This window comes from Bubalus bubalis, chromosome X (genome assembly GCF_019923935.1).
Source record: "Bubalus bubalis isolate 160015118507 breed Murrah chromosome X, NDDB_SH_1, whole genome shotgun sequence".
NCBI classification, from domain to species: domain Eukaryota; kingdom Metazoa; phylum Chordata; class Mammalia; order Artiodactyla; family Bovidae; genus Bubalus; species Bubalus bubalis.
Window position 1 is genome coordinate 123,832,437 of NC_059181.1, and position 22,087 is coordinate 123,854,523.

The window sequence follows — 22,087 nt, forward strand, 5'->3', positions numbered from 1 at the left end:
GTATAAGAAGAGATGGCTCTTTAACAAGTGGCGCTGGGAAAACTGGTCAACCGCTTTTAAAAGAATGAAACTAGAACACTTTCTAACACCATACACAAAAATAAACTCAAAATGGATTAAAGATCTAAACGTAAGACCAGAAACTATAAAACTCCTAGAGGAGAACATAGGCAAAACACTCTTCGACATACATCAATCACAGCAGGATCCTCTATGACCTACCTCCCAGAATATTGGAAATAAAAGCAAAAATAAACAACTGGGACCTAATTAAACTTAAAAGCTTCTGCACAACAAAGGAAGCTATAAGCAAGGTGAAAAGACAGCCTTCAGAATGGGAGAAAATAATAGCAAATGAAGCAACTGACAAACAACTAATCTCAAAAATATACAAGCAACTCCTACAGCTCAATTCCAGAAAAATAAATGACCCAATCAAAAAATGGGCCAAAGAACTAAATAGACATTTCTCCAAAGAAGTCATACAGATGGCTAACAAATACATGAAAAGATGCTCAACATCACTCATTATCAGAAGTGCAAATCAAAACCACTATGAGGTACCATTTCACGCCAGTCAGAATGGCTGCGATCCAAAATTCTATAAGCAATAAATTCTGGAGAGGGTGTGGAGAAAAGGAAACCCTCTTACACTGTTGGTGGGAATGAAAACTAGTACAGCCACTATGGAGAACAGTGTGGAGATTCCTTAAAAAACTGGAAATAGAACTGCCTTATGACCCAGCAAACCCACTGCTGGGCATACACACTGAGGAAACCAGAATTAAAAGAGACACGTGTACCCCAATGTTCATCACAGCACTGTTTATAATAGCCAGGAAGCAACCTAGATGTCCATCGGCAGATGAATGGATAAGAAAGCTGTGGTACATATACACAATGGAGTATTACTCAGCCATTAAAAAGAATACATTTGAATCAGTTTTAATGAGGTGGATGAAACTGGAGCCTATTATACAAAGTGAAGTAAGCCAGAAAGAAAAACACCAATACAGTATACTAACACATATATATGGAATTTAGAAAGATGGTAACAATAACCCTGTATACGAGACAGCAAAAGATACACTGATGTATAGAACAGTCTTTTGGACTCTGTGGGAGAGGGAGAGGGTGGAATGATTTGGGAGAATGGCACTGAAACATATATAATATCATATATGAAATGAGTCACCAGTCCAGGTTCAATGTACGATGCTGGATGCTTGGGGCTGGTGCTCTGGGACGACCCAGAGGGATGGTATGGGGAGGGAGGATGGAGGAGGGTTCAGGATGGGGAACATGTGTATACCTGTGGTGGATTCATGCTGATATATGGCAAAACCAATACAATATTGTAAAGTTAAATAATAAAATAAAATTTAAAAAAAAAGTGATGGCAGAGGGGAAAAAAAAAAGTCAGACAGGCAAGGAAGAATCAGATTTCTTGTGGTCTTGTAGACCATAGCAAGAAATCTGGGCTTTCCTTTGATAATTAATAAGTGATTATGGCTGAAGATGCAAGAGCGGGAGACTAGAAGAGTATAGCAAGAAGCCAGATAAGGAATGATCGAAGGTAAAACTAAGAAGTATCAGCGGGGATTGTAAGGAAGATGAGGATACAAGAGAAGGTAAGAATCTATAACTTGAGGTAGTTACAATAAAAAAGTAAAGTGCACATGATCTTCCAATTAAAGCTTTTATTTATGTTTTACAAAGTTATTTAAAATATGAAGTCATAGTTGGTTATGCATTTAACTATTTGTTTTTATTGATAATAATAGATGACATGAAATAAGGACTTTCCCAGAAAGTAGATCAAGAGTATTGTTGGATCTATATCCCTGAAATCTGGTGGAGACGCCAAGCTTCTGAAACTTTACTTCTATCTTAGAGGTCAGTACTGGTCTAGGAAGGTCCTAGATAACCTGGTAAAATATGGGTCTGGTGCAGAATGAAATCTCTAACTTCTAAAATTAGGATTCATGCTCTAAATTAGGTAGCTCAGTTTCAGGTATTTCTCAAAGTTAGGAGTTCTAATAGTGTTGAGAGATCTATGCACCAGTCACTGGTATAGAAGAGTTCCACAGAATCCTATAAGTTCTGGAACAAACAGTATCCACAGGTGTAATTTAAGTATACCCCATGGTCTATATTTTCTAAGCCATGTTGCATTGCCTTGACAGGTAGGTTTGTTGTGTGACACCAAACTTGTCATTTGCTGGATCTCTTTGTCCTCCTTAAGTATCAAAATTCCATTCTGAGATAACCTTTTCCTATACTAGTTAAGGGTTTATTACAAATTAAAGAGTTAAAGCAGCCACCCAAATATTTTGGGAAGCAACCCACAACCAAAGGATCAATAATAAAACTCAGGTCAACTTCCTATATATCAATCAAAGCACCATATCCAAAATGTCAAGGATGTAAAAAATGACCTTTACATTTTATACACTAAGTAGTTCTTATTGTTTTTGAAAAAGTATCAGAGAACATAGAAACCTTCAAACAGTTAAAATGAATAGAAATTTAAAAAGTTTATTCAGACTTTAGTGAACACTCAGATATTTGTTTATTGGAGATCTATGTTATTACACATTTCACTTTTTATGATTATAAATACAAGTTAAATGTAGGAGTACATGTAATCTATACTATATTCCTAGCTCTACTCAATATGTAGCTATATCTTAAATATAAATTTATGCTAAAGTGAAATATAAAAAGTTTATTATTCATAATATAAAGCAGAAGTGCTCATTCCTTTTAGCATACTATCTTGTAAATAATGCAATGAATTAAAAGACTGGCCTTGGTTCAAGATAAAAGCTTGATGAAAATAGATATAAAAATCAACAAAGACTCCAGAACTTCTCAAAGAGAAATCTGAAACCCCAAATCATCATTCACAATTTCTTATTAATTATAATTTGAGATAAATTCCCAGTTACTTCTAGATTATAGATATATCTCCCCAGTGACATCTCATACAGATAGACAAGGAAGGGAAAAAAAGGAGGCAATTTTTGAAAATCACTGGAGGATAAAACTTAAGAGGTACATTTGGTTTCCTGTCCTAGAAGTCTGAGAAAAGATTACATTAAGGGGAAAAAATTGTTATTTTACTAAAGCCATTAAAAGATAATTCAGGGAGATCTTTTAAGCCAAGTAGCCATATTGATAAACTGTATTCCACTCTCACGTTTAAGACACAAAGGTCTCCATTTCTCTAAAGGAACTGCTTTTTCCACATGACCCATTCTCTCTCTTGCCTTGGAGCCAAGTAATTGGAACCCTAAACACACGGCGGAGCTTCTGCTGGAACCTATTTCCAACAAAACAATACAGAAAGGGATTAATGCAGCTGTTGGTGAATCCCAGGAGAATGGCAAAAGGAAGTGCCAGGTCAATGACTGCTATAACTTCACAGCTATTAATGACACCCATCCAGGCTAGAGCATCCAGGAAGGTCAGAACATGGAAGGGAAGCCAACAAATGATGAATGCCAGAACAACAGCAGCTGCCATCTTCAGAACTTGGTCACGAGTTATTCTATTTTTCCCATAGCTATTGGTCTTCAGTAGATGTTTTCTGATTCCGAAATAACATGTTGCTATGAATATTAAAGGGATAATAAAACCAAGGATATTTTTCATTAAGGCAATCCCAGCTGACCATTGGGCATACTTCTCAGGTGGGAAAGCCATTATGCAAGCATTCACCCCTAAATATTCAATGGTTCTGACATCCCGGAAATAAAACGTTGGCAATGAGGACAGACAAGCCATACACCAAACAAGGGGAACTATATAAGATGCTTGCCAGGGATTTCTTCTTTGAGACAGAAAGGGGTAAATGACAGATTGGTACCTATCAACACTCATGCAGGTGATAAAAAAAATGCTTGCAAACATGTTCAGGGTCAGGAAAGAACCAAAAAGTTTGCACATTACAGGCCCAAAGAGCCAGTCATATCTATGAGAATAATAGGTTGCCCAGAGAGGAAGAGTAGCTAAAAGAAGTAAGTCAGCCACAGCTAGGTTGAAGATGTAAATGCTGGAAACCTTCTTAGGACCCTTTTGACAACAAAACAGTGTAACCACAATAGTATTGACAAGAAATCCAACTGCAAAAATAATGTAATAGAGAACAGGAATTGCATCTAAATGCTTATCTGATGGCTTATGTGAGCAATTAAAGGTAGACTCATTGCCGGAAATGTTCACAAGTTCAACGTGAAGACTGCTGGTAATGTTTTTGCTGATGGTGGCAAGGGAGAAGTTGGTCTTCATGTTGATTGAAATGTCAGCAGCTCCTAATTTTTACACCTTCTGAGGGAAAAAAAAGAACTTGTAGAACACATACAGAATTTAGGATATTATCAAGTTGCTAGCATTATAAAAGTTTGTTGAAAGCAAAAAATGTAGGTGATTATAGAAAATATTGGGAAACAGAAGCATGCCTTATGAAATAAGAATGGACTTTACTTCTTGAAGAAGAGAAGAGAATTCTCTCAGTAATACTAAGAAATTAAGACATTCTGGTATCAAGACTGAAAATTCTAAGCAAAACTACTTTTTGCCCTTCTTTTCTATTGTCAAAAAGGTTAAAGAAAATTAATATTTCAAAAGGTTAGCCAGAATAAGAAATATGTGAAACAAATAAGAATAAACAAGAAAAATTACCATTTCAAAAACACATGAGCACATATCTCACTCTGTATACTTTCTAGAAACCACACCACTGCCTACTATTGCATAGAGAAATGCCTTATTCAAGTAACTAATTATATACAAATCATTCCAGCTATGGAGAAATAAGTAAAATAAACTATGGAAAAAATAAGTAAGTGTACAAAAGACTTAAAGAGAATATGCAAAAGGAACATATTGGGATAGTGGGTTATGGCTGGTTGTTACTAATTAAAAATAATTCCTATAGTTCTACTTTTCCATTGTTTTCACAATAATAATATAATTAAGAGGTATTTATGGAATATGTGCATATTTTTAAAACCCCCATCGCATTTTAATAGAGACTGTTACTTTTACATATGGATATTTAAGTTTAATCCATATAAAAGAAAAGCTACCTTTTTTAATTAGGAACTGAAAACTAAAAAATAGCAAAATTGGATTTACGGTCAAGTAGAAAAAATTGTGTTGTTCAATGAAATAAGAATTGAACATCAATGATTAGTCATATATAATTGTATCACTTTTTCCTTTGCTTTTTTTCTTTTTTTTTAGTTTAACAGCTAAGTAGTAACAGTGCTACTTGGCTATTGAATATTATAACCAGTATTCAGATTTTTGTGATACTGTTATTTTCAATAGCAACATTATTTTAAAACAAAAAAAAAAGTTAGCTGAAGATAAACACAGTAAGGGAAAGACTATTCCTTTGGATAGTTTCAAAACACATATAAATAAACTACTCAGTGAAAATGTAATCAGCAAAGAATCTCTTAATAAACAACAAACTTATCACTTTTGTTTAGAGCTTTACTCTTTCATAATCTTGACTTAACAAATTAACATGAAAGAATCTAAAATAAACTCACTTGAAGACTTACTCGTTGTTCGAGTTTAAAACTTAGTTATCATAAATCAGCTTGCTTCGTTCTTAAGTGCACCCCTGTAAAAGAAACAGTAATTTAATAATTTAGGAATTTTGCAAAATACAGTGTTAAAATACAGGAAAAAGGGAAGTACATCCATAAAAAAATTTTCATTTAATATATGTTTTACTTTCCAAATAGAGTATGTATAAATTGTGCAGACCTACCTTAAAAATTCAGGCTGAAGAATGCTTTTAATTTTGTGCTTATTCGTTCCTTTAGAGTCAGGGACGTAATAGCACCAGATCTCTGGTTTCCTTCTTATATATTCCGTCTGTCCACTGGGAGCCTTCAACCTACATAATTCTAGGTCTGACTTATGAACACTTGCCAGCTTTCCAGTGGGTTTTTTTTTTTTTTGGCTGCAAAACATTAATCTGAAATTCTTACTGTCTCCAATCATAACAGCTCATTCAAATAAATCTCAAACAAAAAAGATGAAGTTTCCACAAATGTGTTAGAGAATTTTGAAGTCAGTGGCTTACTTTAAAAGAAGAATATAATTATTTGCAGAATTTTCTCTTTCTTTTACCCCGATACCGGCATTCTAAAGTGAGTTAAGGAGTGGAGATTAGGGAATTTATTCTAGTAGTAGAGTTAAATTCCACCAGCATCTTTTACAACTTTCATTACTTTATGAAAAATTTTACCCCTGTTTAATAAAAGAACAGCAGCAACTTTACTTAAGTCTAACATTTCTAAAATTTCTCCCTTGTGTTAAGCAGTTTTTGTTGGCTTTTGCTGGAGAGAGAGTGACAGGAAGGAAATAATTCTCATGTCTTCTAAAAGAAATATTAATAAGCATTGTCTCCTTTCATGGGTCTCTATCATATTTGTGGTTTAAATACAAAGTATACAACATCAGAAGGATTAGGCAGCTATTGTAGCCCAGATTAGTGTTGTTTTTCTTTTTGTGGGGTTGACGGTGGTTAGCCTTACACAATAAGTATAGAAGAAGCAAGAGTGACAAAAGAAAGATAAATACATGTGATGGTAGTGATTATACCAGTTGACAATAAATCCCATTTGCCAAACACTGTGCTAAGTGCTTTATACTCAATACTTTCATAGATAGACAATATAGCATACCAGTGTATGTACATGGCCTCTGGGTTCCAATTACCTGGTTCACAAGCTCAGCTATACCACTTAGTAATTTCATGACTATGGCCAAGTTACTTTCCTTCTTTGTGTCTCAGTTTTCTCATCTGAGAAATGGGGATGATGTTAATTACCTACATCATGGAGTTATAAGAATTAAATGAGTTGTTATGTTTAGAGTGCTTAAAAATTGTGCCTAGCGCACACTAGGTAATATTATAAGCTATTACTATTACCTCCATTTAAAAAAAAATCAGTACAGTAAGGCTCACAGAATTTAAATAACTTTTCTGAAGTCACATAGGTATTAAATAGGGACATTTGATTTGAAACCAAGGCACTCTAATGTCAGTACTCACAGTCTTAACCACCACAGTACAGGAGGCAGTATTAGCTGGCCCTTTAATCTCACCCTGGTCCTGGCAAAAAGAAAACATGCAACATTTACAAAAAAGTCCTTGCTGGCTACTCATAAGCTGTTACAAAAGCACTGAAGAAGGGGGGAAGAGTTTGAAGGATTGTTGCATGGGAGAAAATATTTTTCATTTTCTTCCCAAAATGGAGGCCACAGGTAGGCAAAATGTATGACTAGTTAACTGCAGTGAGTACAGAAAACCAGAGAATCCAGGACACTTACATGAGTATAAAGGATTCCAGTTATTTCTACTGATCGTATTTTTTTTTTTTCTGGGAGCAGTAAGAGTGCACTTAGCCAGGCTGCAGGTTGCAGGTGAAGTAAGAGGGCAGGCAGACTCTGAGGAGGTTGCTGGGGACTTAAGTAAAAGTCCCACAGAAGTAACAGCAAAGGGAGGGTGGGTTACAGAAGACAAATTACAAATGACATGAAACAAAACAGATGGCTTTTGACATTTGTCTGTTTTTCCATTCATTTTGAAGTTGATACTAGAGTACACAGACAGATGGGATCAGCAAGAAGAGGTCACCATTGCCTGAAAAATATAGTATGATTCAAAAGTTTGCACAATACTATTTCTTTCAGTAGACTGTTTGAACATGGAGCAAATGCTCCTCATATACAGACACAGCATTTTACAAAATCTCGAAATATTTTCTTCCTATGTTCTGGACAGATTCAGGTTGAGGCTCTGTCCAAATGATGGAAAACTGATGTTGGAAAACAAATGAGGGGGCACATATGGTTATCGGCAGGAGAGTTTAAATGGGAACTGGTTTCACTCTTTGTTTAAGCCTGGTTTCTCCCTCCATTTCAAATGTTTGTTTTTACCATGTACAGGGAAATTTTCCAGGCCAGGGCCTCCTGAGTGGTCACGATGGGTCAGATTCCCACCCTGCTCTATTTCTAGGCCCCTCTCATGCCCCTTTTAAAGAAATAGCCAGGAGGTGAGCTATAAACTTTTGAGAACAAACTGCAGACTCGCCTCCGGGAGACCTAGCCTTGAACACCCCCGAGGAGTAGGAGACCTTGTCTAGAGCTTTTGTCCTTCATTACAGTAAGTTCTGACATAAATAAAGTTTAAAGAGGCACACATTTCCCAGAAGATTTAAAGGACATTTACTCTGTTTCTTTATAATTTTAGGAGTAAAAATTTTCGCAGGTCAAAGCAAAACTATGTAACTACAGAGAGATAAGGGAGAAAAAAAGCAAAAAGAAAAGAAAAAGCAACGGAATAATAATATTGATACCACTTGAAGTGAAAAACATAGCATATTATTGATTCGGTAAAGAACTCCAAGTTAAACCAACAATGTAAATACACTTGAGAGTCAAATAAATGTCAGTCAGGAGGAACAGTACAACACAAAAAAATTCACTCTCCTGGCGGCAGAGAGTAATTTTTTCTGCTGGAAGATTGACTTTAAAGCCCCGGGTCATTTGAATAAATTATGTAGCTCTTCAGGACAAGTGCAGCTTGGCTAGCAGAATTAAACAATGGCAAATCACATTGAATTAACTTTTTTCTAGTGAATACTTTTCATTTATTGTGAGATTACTTAACACTAAAATTTAATGGGCCAGGTTTTAAAAAAAAAAGGAGGAAGTTCTCCAGAGGAATTTCTCCTCTGCTAAAAATCTCGGAAAAAAAACTTGTCTGTCTCTCTTATCCTCACTCACACACACAGATGAGGTTTTGAAGGAAAAAAGAAACTATAAAGTACAGATCTGGATATATGTGCCCTAGTTATAAAGGTGAGGATTAGAGGTGCAGACCATAAAATGATTAAATATATACTGGCCTTCTTTTTTAGTTTGTTTTTCGTTTATTTTAATTTTCCTCCACCCCAGCTACCTCTCTGAGTCCCTATCCAGAACAGTAGTGTTCTGGGAGGCATACTGACTGAAACCGCCCACCCTGGCCAGGCACCATAGTAACCATTTGCATGAGTTACTTTATGACAGGAGGTCCTAGTAAGGAACATGGAACTAATAAGCCACCACTAATCGGAAGAGTTCAGAAAAAGTGAAAGGAAGATCCCACATGTCTGACCACCTCCCAGAATCCTTATCGCTGGCATCCATTTTTGCTGAGCAATGAGTGCACCACCAGAAAGGACTCTGAGTCACAATGATTGGCCAAAGACAACCCAGAAACTAACCCTATCACCATAAATCCCGAGACTGTGGGCCATGTGGCAGAGCAGTCCTTCTGCTTTCCCTTACCCTACCGCTCTCTGCCTGGGTGCCCTTTCCCAATAAAATCTCTTGCTTTGTCAGCACATGTGTCTCCTTGGATAGTTCACTCTCGGGCCTTGAAAAGGGTCCCCCTTCCTTCAACAGTAGCACTTCCACTTTTCCCAACTTCAACACACACATATACAAAGCACACCTCATTACCCACATATATACTTAACACTAATCTTTTTTCAATTCAGTTACCATAGTGAAGCTTTACTTTAATTACCACTGGACTTTTCCAAATCTGAGAGTCCCTGAAAGGGGAGAGTTAAGAAGATTGCCTTGTCGTTACGTCTTTGCAGATTATTTTTGTGCCTCTCTTTAGCTTTCAATATAATGAGAACAAGAATGTCAGGATGAATGCAAGTGAGAAACAAACAATAAGGATCAGAAATAGCCATCATATTGACCATTTTGTATAAACCAGCCTAAAAAATTCAGTAAAATGGCCAATATGAGTGATTGTATCATATTAACTGACTGCCTAGGCATCACAGAGAGTAAGAGGACTATTAAATCAGCTAACAAGGTGGAATCCATGCAGTGAAATGAATAGATGTCTGACTCAGTACATTCCTGAGGTCAGTTGCTTCCAGTTGAACCTGATCACAAAAACATAAGGAGAGGGAAGAGTTCCAATTTCCCTTTGCCTCAAAGGCATCTGCAGGCCTGAGCATCATGTTCAGAGCAGGATCTCACAAAAGACACCCTAATTCTACCAAATAGCATCTCAATGTATGTAACCCAACTGTTGGAAAGATAAACAATTACAAATGAACATATAGTTTTGTTCACATTCAAAATATCAACTAACTGATATGACATTTTCTCCTACTTATCTGAGTAAATTGATTATGTAGGGTATCACAATATGCATTCCAAAATATGCCACTTTGGCATAAGGATTATTTTGAGCTAAAGCCTGAAAAGAAGCAGATACAAGAAAAGCTCTCTGTCTTCCCCCATCTGCCTAAAAGCGGGACATAGATTTGTAAATATGTCTCTGTTTCTTTTACCAGGAAGAGTAGAATTCTTAATAGGAGAAAACTTTAGACTCTATCAGCCCAGAGGTGGATACCAAGAAGAATATACATAACAAGTCTTACTAAATAATTTTTATTTTCCATTAGTTTCCCCCATATAGAGTTGACCCTTGAACAAGGCAGGGAATAGGGCATCAATTCGTGGGCAGTTGGAAATCCGTGTGTAACTTTACATTGGGTCCTCCATACCTGTAGTTCCACGTCGGCAGATTCAACCAACAGGGGGTCATATACAGTAATATAATTTATTGAAAAAAATCTGCATGTAACTGGACCCTTGCATTTCAAACTTGTGTTGTTCAAGAATCAACTGTATTTATTTTCCCACAGTTTGCCACTCAAAATCTAAACCCCCTTTCCTTTGTCTTGTCACTGCTCTGCAATTTTATTGTTCTTTGTTAAGATGATATATAAGCCCTCTGATGACTCCTTTGAGTTGAGTTACTCATGACTGAGTTCTCCTACTCAAATGCAGAATGTGTATGTTCATAAACTCTGCTTTTTTTTTTCTACTTAATCTTTTATCAGTGAAATTTTCTGTCATAGCCACTGAACCTAAGTGGGTAATTTTTTTTCCCCTACAATTAATTTGACTAAATTATCCAAAATGACCAGTTAGTTAAATTGAACAAACCAACCAGTTTTCTTATAAAGTTTTAAATACCACTGTTAGGTAAAAAAGATGTTCTGGGGAAATGTTGCCTGGTTGGATCTCTCATAGGGGAGTAGATCAACAAATCATTAAGTTTAAAGTTTAGTCCTCAGGCTTGAGGTCCAGAAACTGAATTTTCTCAGGATACCCAGGCTCTCAGCAATAAACTTGTGCCAAAAAAATTCTTAGAAAACTAATGTACCACCTTGACTGCTAACGTATTCATTTATAATAGGGATACACTACTTTGCAATGACCATAAGGCTTGTGTTCCTTATCCAAAGCACTCTCTCTATCTCCTTCACAATATCAGTAATGAAAGGAAATCAGGCTTGGTGACTATACAAATCAGACCAGGAAAACTGGTAACTGGGAGGATATTTTACTTCTGCTCTGGGAAATTCTATAGCAGGCATTATCATTCTAGAAGCAGACTGATGATTCCCCCAAACCATTCTCTCCCCTACTTTTTCCTCTCTGAACCCTAATTTCTTGTAGCCACCAAATTCTATTGATACATTATTTTAAATATTACTATTAATGATGAAGCTATAGTCAAGTCCCTGCTCTAGGCAGCCTAGAAAACATTAAAACTCTTGATTGATTAATTAGACAAACTGTCAAAGTTGGAGGATGGTGAGGGTTGCAGCAGGAGGGGAAGCAATGCCCTGATGTTTGTCTACAACAAAGATAGGGGGAAAAGGTAGAATGATATCTCTCCAAAACTGGCCATCAGTTCACAGAAAATAATAAAAACAAATGGATATTTGGCTTTGTTTGAGGGACTCTTTACCCCAACCTCTCCTCTAGGCCCCTAAAAGGACAGAAAAACAATAAAATAATGTACATCTTTGGATATATTTTGCTTTTTAGGCATAAAATGATTTAAGACTGAAAGATAGAGGAAGATGACAGGAAGTATGGGGGTGGGGTTCTGGGATCTTAATTCCAAAGAAGTGAAAAACAGACTTATTATTGGAAATTCTGAGACTGCTTGAGCTTTTAGACATTTATCTTACAGATATCTGTGGGGTTTTTTATTCGTTTGTTTGTTTCTTTCTTTCTTTTTTTGGCTTGAGGGATCTTAGTTCCCTGACCAGGAATGAAACCCATGTCCCCTGCTGTGGAAGTGCAGAGTTCTAACTACTGGATCACCAGGGAATTCCCAGTCCTACAGGTGGTGCTAGTGGTAAAGAACTCGCCTGCCAATGCAGGAGACATAAGAGACACAGGTTCCATCCTTGGGTCTGGAAGATATCCTGGAGAAGGGCATGGCAACCCACTCCAGTATTCTTGCCTGGAGAATCCCATGGACAGAGGAACCTGGTGGGCTACAGTCCGTAGGGTTGCAAAGAGTCAGACAGGACTGATGTGACTTAGCACACACACACAGATATTTAGATTCATGATGTTCAACACAGATTTTTAAAATCTATAACTGAAAGTAGAATTATTATTATAAATAATTTTCAATGTGTCCCCAAAGAAAACAGTTCATTTTCAGATATTTAGAAGTTGATAGATTTCTGTACAGTTATGTTAGGGCACATTATTACAGTATTAACACCCATGTTTTATTATTGGTCCTGTTTTATATAGGTCAAAATTGAATTATTCAGCTTTATTTTTTAAAAACTGAGATATAATTCACACACCATAAAATTTATCCTTTTAAAACATACAATTCAGTGGTTTTTAGCATATTCACAAAGTTGTGCAACTATTACCACTATATAATTTCAGTAGACTTTCATTACCTCTGAAAGAAACATGATGTCCATTAGCAGTAGCTCCCCATTCCTCCCTCCCTGCCTCGATTCTCCTTTTATTTTAAGCTTAAAAAAGTGAGCTGTAGCCTAGAGATTCCAAAAGACATTGTCTAGAGGAAGAGATAACAAGTCAATATGTAAATGAATGAACTTCAAGAACAAATTACATTACTATTTTCATTGTAGTTTAGTTATTTTCAATCACATTAATCCCCACAGATTGCAGTAAACACTGATTCAGTGAACATTTAGTACTGTTCGTTTAAGTTTACTTCCCGTTAACTGTATACATTTTTGTTGAGTTATTTGTTCTGAACTCCCAGTCAGAAGGTTTGGCATTAATGCAAAAAAACAAACATCATTTACATAGCTCCAGGGTTGATTCCATCTGAAGGTTCCCGACCTTTTTATGAAGAGAGGTCAGTTTTCACTTCCCCAGACATGAAGTCCCTTGGGGTTGTTAGGGAGGTGCTGACATTAAACTACGTGAATAGAGTACAGGAAATGGTGCCAGGCACGGTTCTGGGTACTAGACACGATTTTCCCATGTACTTCTCAATGATCTGAGAGACCTTTATCATCCTCATTTTATAAATGAGGATAATTTAAGAGACTGAAATACAAAGAGGTTAAATAACTTGCCCAAGTTCAAACAGCTAGTAAATTATAGAACTGATGCTCAAACCCCAGCCATTATTTCTCCTATACCATTCTGTTAAATATGAGGCACTAGATGAATTCATTTCCCCAACTCAAGGAGAACTTTTAAGCCTTCTTGGAGTCTCTGGGTCAAAGTCAGTTAGAAAAATGTTTTCAAAGCAGAATAGCTCAACAAAAGCAAATAATTGGTAAATATGATAACACTCAGGGCAAATCTCACAAGTAAAATGTTGTAAAAGGAAGATTTTTTTTCCAGAATCTTAAAGTAAATGCCTGTAGCTAAGATGAAGTCAGTAAGGTGAAAAGATCTTGAACTGCTTTGTTTATATAATTTAATTGACTATACAAATCTCTTCAGAGTATCGGAGAAGCTTTTAAAAGAAATCTAAAACTGTAAAATATATAAAATAAAAGAACAGTGCAGATACAACTTGTCCTATACTTTCCAAATGAATTTGTTTTTTAATCAGGTTGAAAATTTCTAAAAGTTTCTATTAATATTTTTCCCCTTGAAATTTTGCCAAATACTCTGAGAAGTTACAGACCCAACAGGCACTCCTATGTACGACTTGGTATCCTAAGATACTAATAGAGTGAAAGAGAAATGTGAGCTCCATTAAATATTGGGATAGGTAGTTGTAAAGAGTTGGACATGACTTAGTGACTAAACACCAAAAACAACCTAATAATGCCTTTCCTCTGCACAAGACAGTGATTCTAGGCAGAAAGGACAGATGAGAAGGCAGGTGAGGAACATCCAAGTTCATTGCTTCAGCTATTGAAAAGTAGATCTTTGAGAATATTTCAGTGATTTGGACCAGTAGATTAATTATCGTAGTTCTGTGCTTGTTTGGAGGTTCAAGCACAGAAGCTAGAGTTCTTCTCTCTTTGGAAGGGAGAATGAAGGGATGAAACGATGATCTCCTCCACCAGCCAATTGGGCCAAATAGGGTCAGTACTGGAAAAGTTGGATTCAATATTTTATAATGTTAACCCTCTGCGTGCTCATGTAGGATACTGTTACATTATCCACACCAATTTTATAGTCTGGGCTTCATTAAAATACTCATTCTTTCTTTCTTTTTTTAAAATTTTATTTATTTATTTACTTTACAGTATTGAATTTAAAATACTCATTCTTTCAACAAACATTTCCTCAAGGCCTAGCATGTACAAGTGCTTAGGCCAAGTATTGGAACCTCAGAGATAAATAAAACTTGCCTCCTGGTTTCAGGAACTTCCCATCTAATTTATTACAAAGAATAAATGTTTTTTAACAATTTTTGTTCTTTCTGACTTTGTGAATATGAATAAGACTTAGAAGGATTTCTTAGGATAAGGAAATGAGCAAGGAGGAAAAAAAATGAGGTTCACCTGTCCTCTGGAGTGTTTTCTACTAGGAGAGGGAAGTGAAAGCAGAATCTTTCAGAATGCACAGTAGACTGGTGGGTATTGGGAGACTGATGCTGGTTCTATATTGCCACTTATCCCTGGAAGAGTCCAATCCTTTCCTCTCCCTCTCTGTCATCCACTTCCTTTTCATTGCCCTTCCTCTTCCTCTCTTTCAGCAATTTATCTTTGCATTGTGTCCTTTTTACTATTTTTGTAACTTGTGTTAGACTGAAATGACAAATGTATTTTTCCACGTTACATATTCAAAGTGATAGGCACACCATGGCCATCACTGATCTCAAGGACCAGACAGTTCAAATGGTTAGATAAACAGCATATGGATCATGTGGACAGATCAAGGTAATAAAGTGACTGACTATCACAGAGGCTGATCTAGAAGGAACAGTACTGTGTGCTTTACATTTATTTATAGGACATTCCAAATGAACATACAACTGCTGATGACTCTATGTTCACAGATTAAAAATAAATTGAATAAAGAGGGTCTTGAAACATGTTATATCAAATACACTTTTAAAAGGTTTTGAATGCATCAATCTATTTTCACCCACATTTTGTCATATAGTACAATAGTGAAAACACAAGCCCTGGAGTAAGATGAACCTAGATATGATCCTTGTTTTACCATTTACTAACTGTGTTGAGGAGAAGGCAATGGCACCCCACTCTGGTACTTTTCCCTAGAAAATCCCATGGATGGAGGAGCCTGGTAGGCTGCAATCCATGGGGTCGCTAGAGTCAGACATGACTGAGCAACTTCCCTTTCACTTTTCACTTTCATGCATTGGAGAAGGAAATGGCAACCCACTCCAGTGTTCTTGCCTGGAGAATCCCAGGGACGGGAAGCCTGGTGGGCTGCCGTCTATGGGGTTGCAAAGAGTCGGACACACTAAAGCGACACAGCAGCAGCAGCTGTGTTGATGAGACCATTCAACCATCTCATCTTCTGTCAGCCCCTTCTCCTCCTACCCTCAATCTTTCCCAGCATCAGGGTCTTTTTCAGTGAGTGGGCTCTTTGTATCAGTTGGCCAAAATATTGGAGCTTCAGCTTCAGCATCAGTACTTCCAATGAATATTCAGGGCTGATTTCCTTTAGGATGGACTGTTTGGATCTCCTTGCTGTCCAAGGGATTCTGAAGAATATTATCCAACACCACAGCTCAAAAGCATCAATTTTTCAGTGCTCAGCTTTCCTTATGGTCCAAAGCTCATATCCATACATGACTATTGGAAAAACCATAGCTTTGACTAGAGGGACCTTTGTCGGAAAAGTGATGTCTCTGCTTTTTAATACACTGTCTAGGTTCATCATAGCTTTTCTTCCAAGGAGCAAGCATCTTTTAATTTTAAGGTTGCAGTCACCACCTGCAGTGATTTTCGAGCCCGCAAAAATAAAATCTACCACCATTTCTACTTTTTCTTCATGTATTTTGCATGAAATAATGGGACAGGATGCCATAATCTCAGTTTTATGAATGTTGAATTTTAAGCCAGCTTTTTTATTCTTGTCTTTCTCTGCCATCAGGAGGCTCCTTAGTTCCGCTTAATTTTCTGCCATTAGAGTGGCATCATCTTCATATCTAAGGTTGTTGAAATTTCTCCCTGCAATCTTGATTACAGCTTTGGATTCATGCAGCCCAGCATTTCACATGATGTACTCTGCATAGAAATTAAATAAGCAGGGTGACAATATACAGCCTTAATGAACTCCTTTCTCAATTTTGAATCAGTATGTTGTTCCATGTCTGTCTGCTTCTAACTTTTGATTCTTGACCAGGTTTCTCAGGAGTTAGATAAGGTGGTCTGGTATTCCCATCTCTTTAAGAAATTTCCACAGTTTGTTGTGAACCACTAGCTGCGTTACCTTGGATAACTTACTTTGCATCCCTGAGTTCCAGTTTCCTTGTCTGGGATATTGTAAGGATTAAATGAAGTAATATATATATAGCATTTAGTATGGTACCTAGAATATAGTGTGTGTGTGTGTGTGTGTGTATATATATATATATGAATATAGTATATTCAATTAATATCTACTATTTTGATTAAACTACTGTTATTACTCCTCAAAAGCAAGTCAAATAGTTGTGCACTATATTGTTCTGTGTTGTCATTTTATACCAAAACAAGATAAATGTAGTTTTGCATAAGGCAGATGGCAGCATAAATAAAATGTTTTCTGGAGATTAAGCGACTTATATTCTTGTTTCTACAAATATAACATAGACAGAATAACAGTACTTCCTCATAGGTAGTTGTGAGGATCCTAAGAAACAACATATGTGCAGAGTACACAGAGCAGGTACCTACGTGGTAACATTCATGTGCATTTTTGCTGTTGTTGCTGCTATGATGATGTTTAAAGTTAATAACTATTATTATTAACCATATTCATTACTATTATTATTAATGATTGTCTAAAACTGCCTAAACTGTTTATGGTCATGTGCTTTGACCTCTAAACAAAGTAATAAACTAAAGTGTAGCCTAGTAATGACTAATGAAGAATTTAGAATGAAAGGCACAGCTTATGTAGACAATATATAAATAAATGTCAGATCATATCACTCTGTTCAAAACTTCCCAATGACTTCTCCTCTCTCAACATGGCTTACAAGGCCTCACATGATATAATCTGCACCCCCCCACCCCCAACTCTCATATGCATCATCATCATCATTACTTCTAAGACCTCAGGACCTACATCTTTCTGCCAGTTTATTCCACCCAGTCACACTGACTTCCTTGGTATTTTAATACCTAGTCCCCAAGTGCATTTTGCACTCAAGATTGCCACAAGTGCTATCCCTACTATGAGACATTCTCTTTCTCCAGAGAGCCAGGTGACCTACTCCCTCACTTCTCTTACATCTCTGCTCAAATGTCATCTTACTACAGAAACTTTCCCATTCATCCTTCCATACCCTGCTTTTTTAAAAAGTTATTTATTTATTTATTTGGCTATACTGGATCTTAGTTGCTGCATGCAGTATCTTCATTGTAGCATGCAGTATCTTTTTCATTGTTGTTGTTGTGGTAGGTGGGTCTAGTTCCCTGACCAAGTATCGAATCTGGGCCCCCTTGCATTGAGTGTGTGGAGTCTTTGCCACTGGAACACCAAGGAAGTCCCATACCCTGCTTTGTCTTACATTATAGTCCCTATCACCATCTGACATAGCATTCACATACACACACACACACATGCATAAGTAAGTAAGTGTTAGTTGCTCAATCGAGTCCGACTCTTTGCAAACCCATGGACTGTAGCCCACCAAGCTTCTCTGTCCATGGAATTCTCCAAGCAAGAATGCTGGACTGGGTTGCCATTCCCTTCTCCAGGGAATCTTCCCGACCCAGTTATTGAACCTGGGTCTTCTGCACTGCGGGCAGATTCTTTACCATCTTGAGCCACCAGGGAATCTGACATAGAATTCACACACACACACCTACATGCATACACACATATGTAATCATATTTGTTTACTTACTTTTTTCTTATACAAGAAAATAATCTCTATTAATAAAAACTTTGCCTATTTGGTTCACTGATGTAAACTTAGGTCCTAGAGCCAAATTTGACTCCAAATAGAAGCTCAATAAATGTTGAATGAACAACTGTCACTTAAACAAAATTGCTTTTTAATAAGAAGTACTTTTCATTAGTATGAAGCAAACGACCAGATGGAAAATTGTCATATCAGTTATACATAGATTTCTGACATCTCTTCATTCTAAAACGTATCCCATATATGGATTTTGTTTTATAACTGGAGTAGATCTAAAGATTTCTTTCCTATTGGTTTTCACTGTTGTTGTTCCTAGGTTCAGAATAATACCACCTTTTATGGCAAATGTTTGTCATCATTGGCTTTGATATTTTAACATTTCAAAGTCTATTTAAAGTTATATAATTAAAATGCAATCTGAAGCTCTCTTTTGCTAAATAAATTAATCAGGTATAGGGCACAGAGCTTTATTTGTGCTATTCAAATTTTAGAAAATGCCATACCAAATACAATATTAAAACTGGATTTTAATTTTGCAAATACTGATAAATAAAATAAAACATTATATTATGACCTGTTTGTGAAAATTCTTAATTTTTTATACTAAGGAAAATTGCTTAATATTTATGGCCCATGGCAGAATTCAACCAAATAATTTCTAAGCTACAATATCTATTTTATCTGATGTTGAATATAAAAGCCAATGACATCCACCAACTCATTTATTCTTTCAAAAAGCATTTATTGGGCATTTTTTAAATTAATATGTTTAGACAACATGCTAAGTTCTAGAGTGTGATACAAAAATGACCAAGAACGTTTCAGCCCATAGAAGCAAGTCTAAATTGACTGAAGGATTTTAATAAAAATATCAGCAATCAACATGCATGGAAGGTGTAGAAGGAACATTAATTTTCTTTTGGCAAAACTTTCAGAGAGTAATTTCTATCAGGCAGAGAAAAGGTAAGAAAGGAAATTAAAAAGGATATATGTCAAAGCATTGTAACACACCTTCCTAGCCATACTAGGCAGTTTAGATTTAATCTACTGATAAATGAGTAAGTTTTAAACAGAAAATTAGCATGATTGGGTCCTTTTTAAAAAGAAATGGCAAGACAATAATCTGCAGGATAAATGAGTGTGAAAGAAATGAGAGCTATGCAACCTGTTAGGATATTTGCTGTAAAAGTCCACATACACTCTATGTTCTTCACCAACTTCAAATGTGACTTGCAATTTATCATAAAAGAAAAGTTTGAAAAAAAAAAACAAACCCTACAGTCATGGCATATGCAGAATTTGTTTGGTTTGAACAAAAGATTGGTTAGGTTAATAACCCACGTGCTGTCCCTTCCTAAAAATGTCTGACAGTTTTTCTTGTTATGCTGCCCAGCAGGCTCCCTCATCCCTGGGATTCTCCAGGCAAGAACAAAAGAGTGGGTTGCCATTTCCTTCTCCAATGCATGAAAGTGAGAAGTGAAAGTGAAGTCGCTCAGTTGTGTCCAACTCTTAGCAACCCCATGGACTGCAGCCCACCAGGCTCCTCCATCCATGGGATTTTCCAGGCAAAAGTACTGGAGTGGGGTATCATTGCCTTCTGCATATTATGCTGCAGTCTATAGAAAAGCAGTGTTAACCTCTGGAAATAAATTGATTTTAGTGTGCATCTGAATTTTTTTTTTTTTAAACACAACCAACCACTTAATTCTGATATACATTATCTATTAATGACTCTATTAAGCTAATTACTGTAACAGGCCTTTCAAATCTCATAATTTTTCTGAATTACCACAAGTTTAGCATATTTCTAACCAAATATCCACTTATAACTAACTTTTATTTTCTCCTGTATTTTCAACCTGTGTGAAGGTGCCTCTATAAAGTTTGAGAGAAACAGTTTATTTTTCCTGTCTAGACTGATCTAGTTCTAACATCTGAAGTTTTGAGACTTTGCGTTTATGAGGCTCCTTTGAAAGAGTATTGCTCTGGGCTGTTATTCAGTAAAAGAAGTAACAATCATGGTTACTTCTATTCACACAAACACATGCAAAATTTTTGATTATGCTAATTATTGAGATATTAATAATACTGCTAATAATAACTGTGTTTAATAATAGCTGCCATTTCTTTGGTACTTACTGTTTTAGGAACTGTACCAAGGAAGCACAGTACAAGCACCATATTTCTCATATAACCCTCATAACAACACTTTGGGGAAACTGGGACAATTTGGCCAATGTCACTCAACTGATAAGTGACAAACACAAGATTGGCATTCAAGTCTGCTTGCCTCAAGAAATGACATTCTTGGCCCTCATGCTCCACTATCTTTGCTCAGTTTAACTGTAGCCAGTTTGCTTTATGCACATATTCCTATCTAATGAGTCACTGCTATGTTTCTTCCAGTCAACTGTACTAAGACATCAAAAGGTTTTGTGATCTTGACTTCTAAAGGCCCAGGGATTAAGAATTTCCCTTGAGACAATCTTGGCCTATTATGAATTATTCTCCATAAATATATGCAAATTTTAATTTCCTGTAAGTGTGCTAAATTGCTTCAGATATGTGTTCTTTCTCTAGCGATACCTTATGTCAAAAGTAAAAGCCTGCTCCCTTCCCCCCTTTAAATTGCTGCTGATATGGAGAATTCTCTAAGAGAACCATAGTCTACACTGATAGCATCTCATAATTCGGACCATTAAGGAAAGAGGTGGTAGATTTTGGATGCCAGTTTTAGCCATAGGGATTTTGAGCATCGACTTTTCTTCATCATAATAGTAACAGTAAAAATACAGTAATTTTTAATTAATGTTTTCCAACTTCTGTCACATCTGTTATCTTATTCAAAATTCACAAAAGGAAAGTGGGAAAGATAGAAATTATCTCAATTTTTACATGGAAATTAACACTCAAGAGTATTTCAGTTCAGTTCAGTCTCTAAGTCGTGTCCGACTCTTTGCGATCCCATGAAACGCAGCACGCCAGGCCTCCCTATAAATCACCAACTGCCAGAGTCCACCCAAACCCATGTTCATTGAGTCGGTGATGCCATCCAACCATCTCATACTCTGTCATCCCCTTCTCCTCCTGCCCTCAATCTTTCCCAGCATCAGGGTCTTTTCAAATGAGTCAGTTCTTTGCATCAGGTGGCCAAAGTATTGGAGCTTCAGCTTCAAAATCAGTATTTCCAATGAACACCCAGGACTGATCTCCTTTAGGATGGATTGGTTGGATCTCCTTGCAGTCCAAGGGACTCTCAAGAGTCACCTCCAACACCACAGTTCAAAAGCATCAATTCTTTGGTGCTCAGCTTTCTTTATAGTCCAACTCTCACATCCATACATGACTACTGGAAAAACCATAGCCTTGACTAGATGGACCTTTGATGGCAAAGTAATGTCTCTGCTTTTTAATATGCTGTCTAGGCTGGTCAACTATGTCTAGTTATGACCAACTTTCCTTCCAAGGAGTAAGCATCTTTTAATTTCATGGCTGCAATCACCATCTGCAGTGATTTTGGAGCCCCCAAAAATAAAGTCAGCCACTGTTTCCACTGTTTCCCCATCTATTTGCCATGAAGTGATGAGACCAGATGCCATGATCTTTGTTTTTCTGAATGTTGAGCTTTAAGCCAACTTTTTCACTCTCCTCTTTTACTTTCATCAA

General features: G+C 36.5%; 2 protein-coding genes across 8 annotated transcripts in view; one reads left to right on the plus strand and one right to left on the minus strand.

Annotated features, from left to right (window-relative positions):
* SLC6A14 (solute carrier family 6 member 14) overlaps nucleotides 1-22,087 on the plus strand; it is a 434,305-nt gene that overhangs the window by 138,983 nt on the left and 273,235 nt on the right. The window lies entirely within an intron of this gene.
* On the minus strand, nucleotides 3,205-5,931 carry AGTR2 (angiotensin II receptor type 2). Of its 3 annotated transcripts, none has more exons than XM_006067047.3 (3): nucleotides 5,789-5,931; nucleotides 5,577-5,638; nucleotides 3,205-4,332 (listed from the first exon to the last, which is right to left on the minus strand). In XM_006067047.3, exon 3 carries the CDS (start codon nucleotides 4,291-4,293, stop codon nucleotides 3,205-3,207), a length of 1,089 nt encoding a protein of 362 aa, XP_006067109.1. In that variant the 5' UTR covers nucleotides 4,294-4,332; nucleotides 5,577-5,638; nucleotides 5,789-5,931. The 3 variants fall into 3 exon arrangements, with proteins under 3 accessions (XP_006067109.1, XP_006067110.1, XP_006067108.1); XM_006067048.3 differs by having other exon boundaries at nucleotides 3,205-4,329; nucleotides 5,565-5,638; XM_006067046.3 differs by having other exon boundaries at nucleotides 5,565-5,638.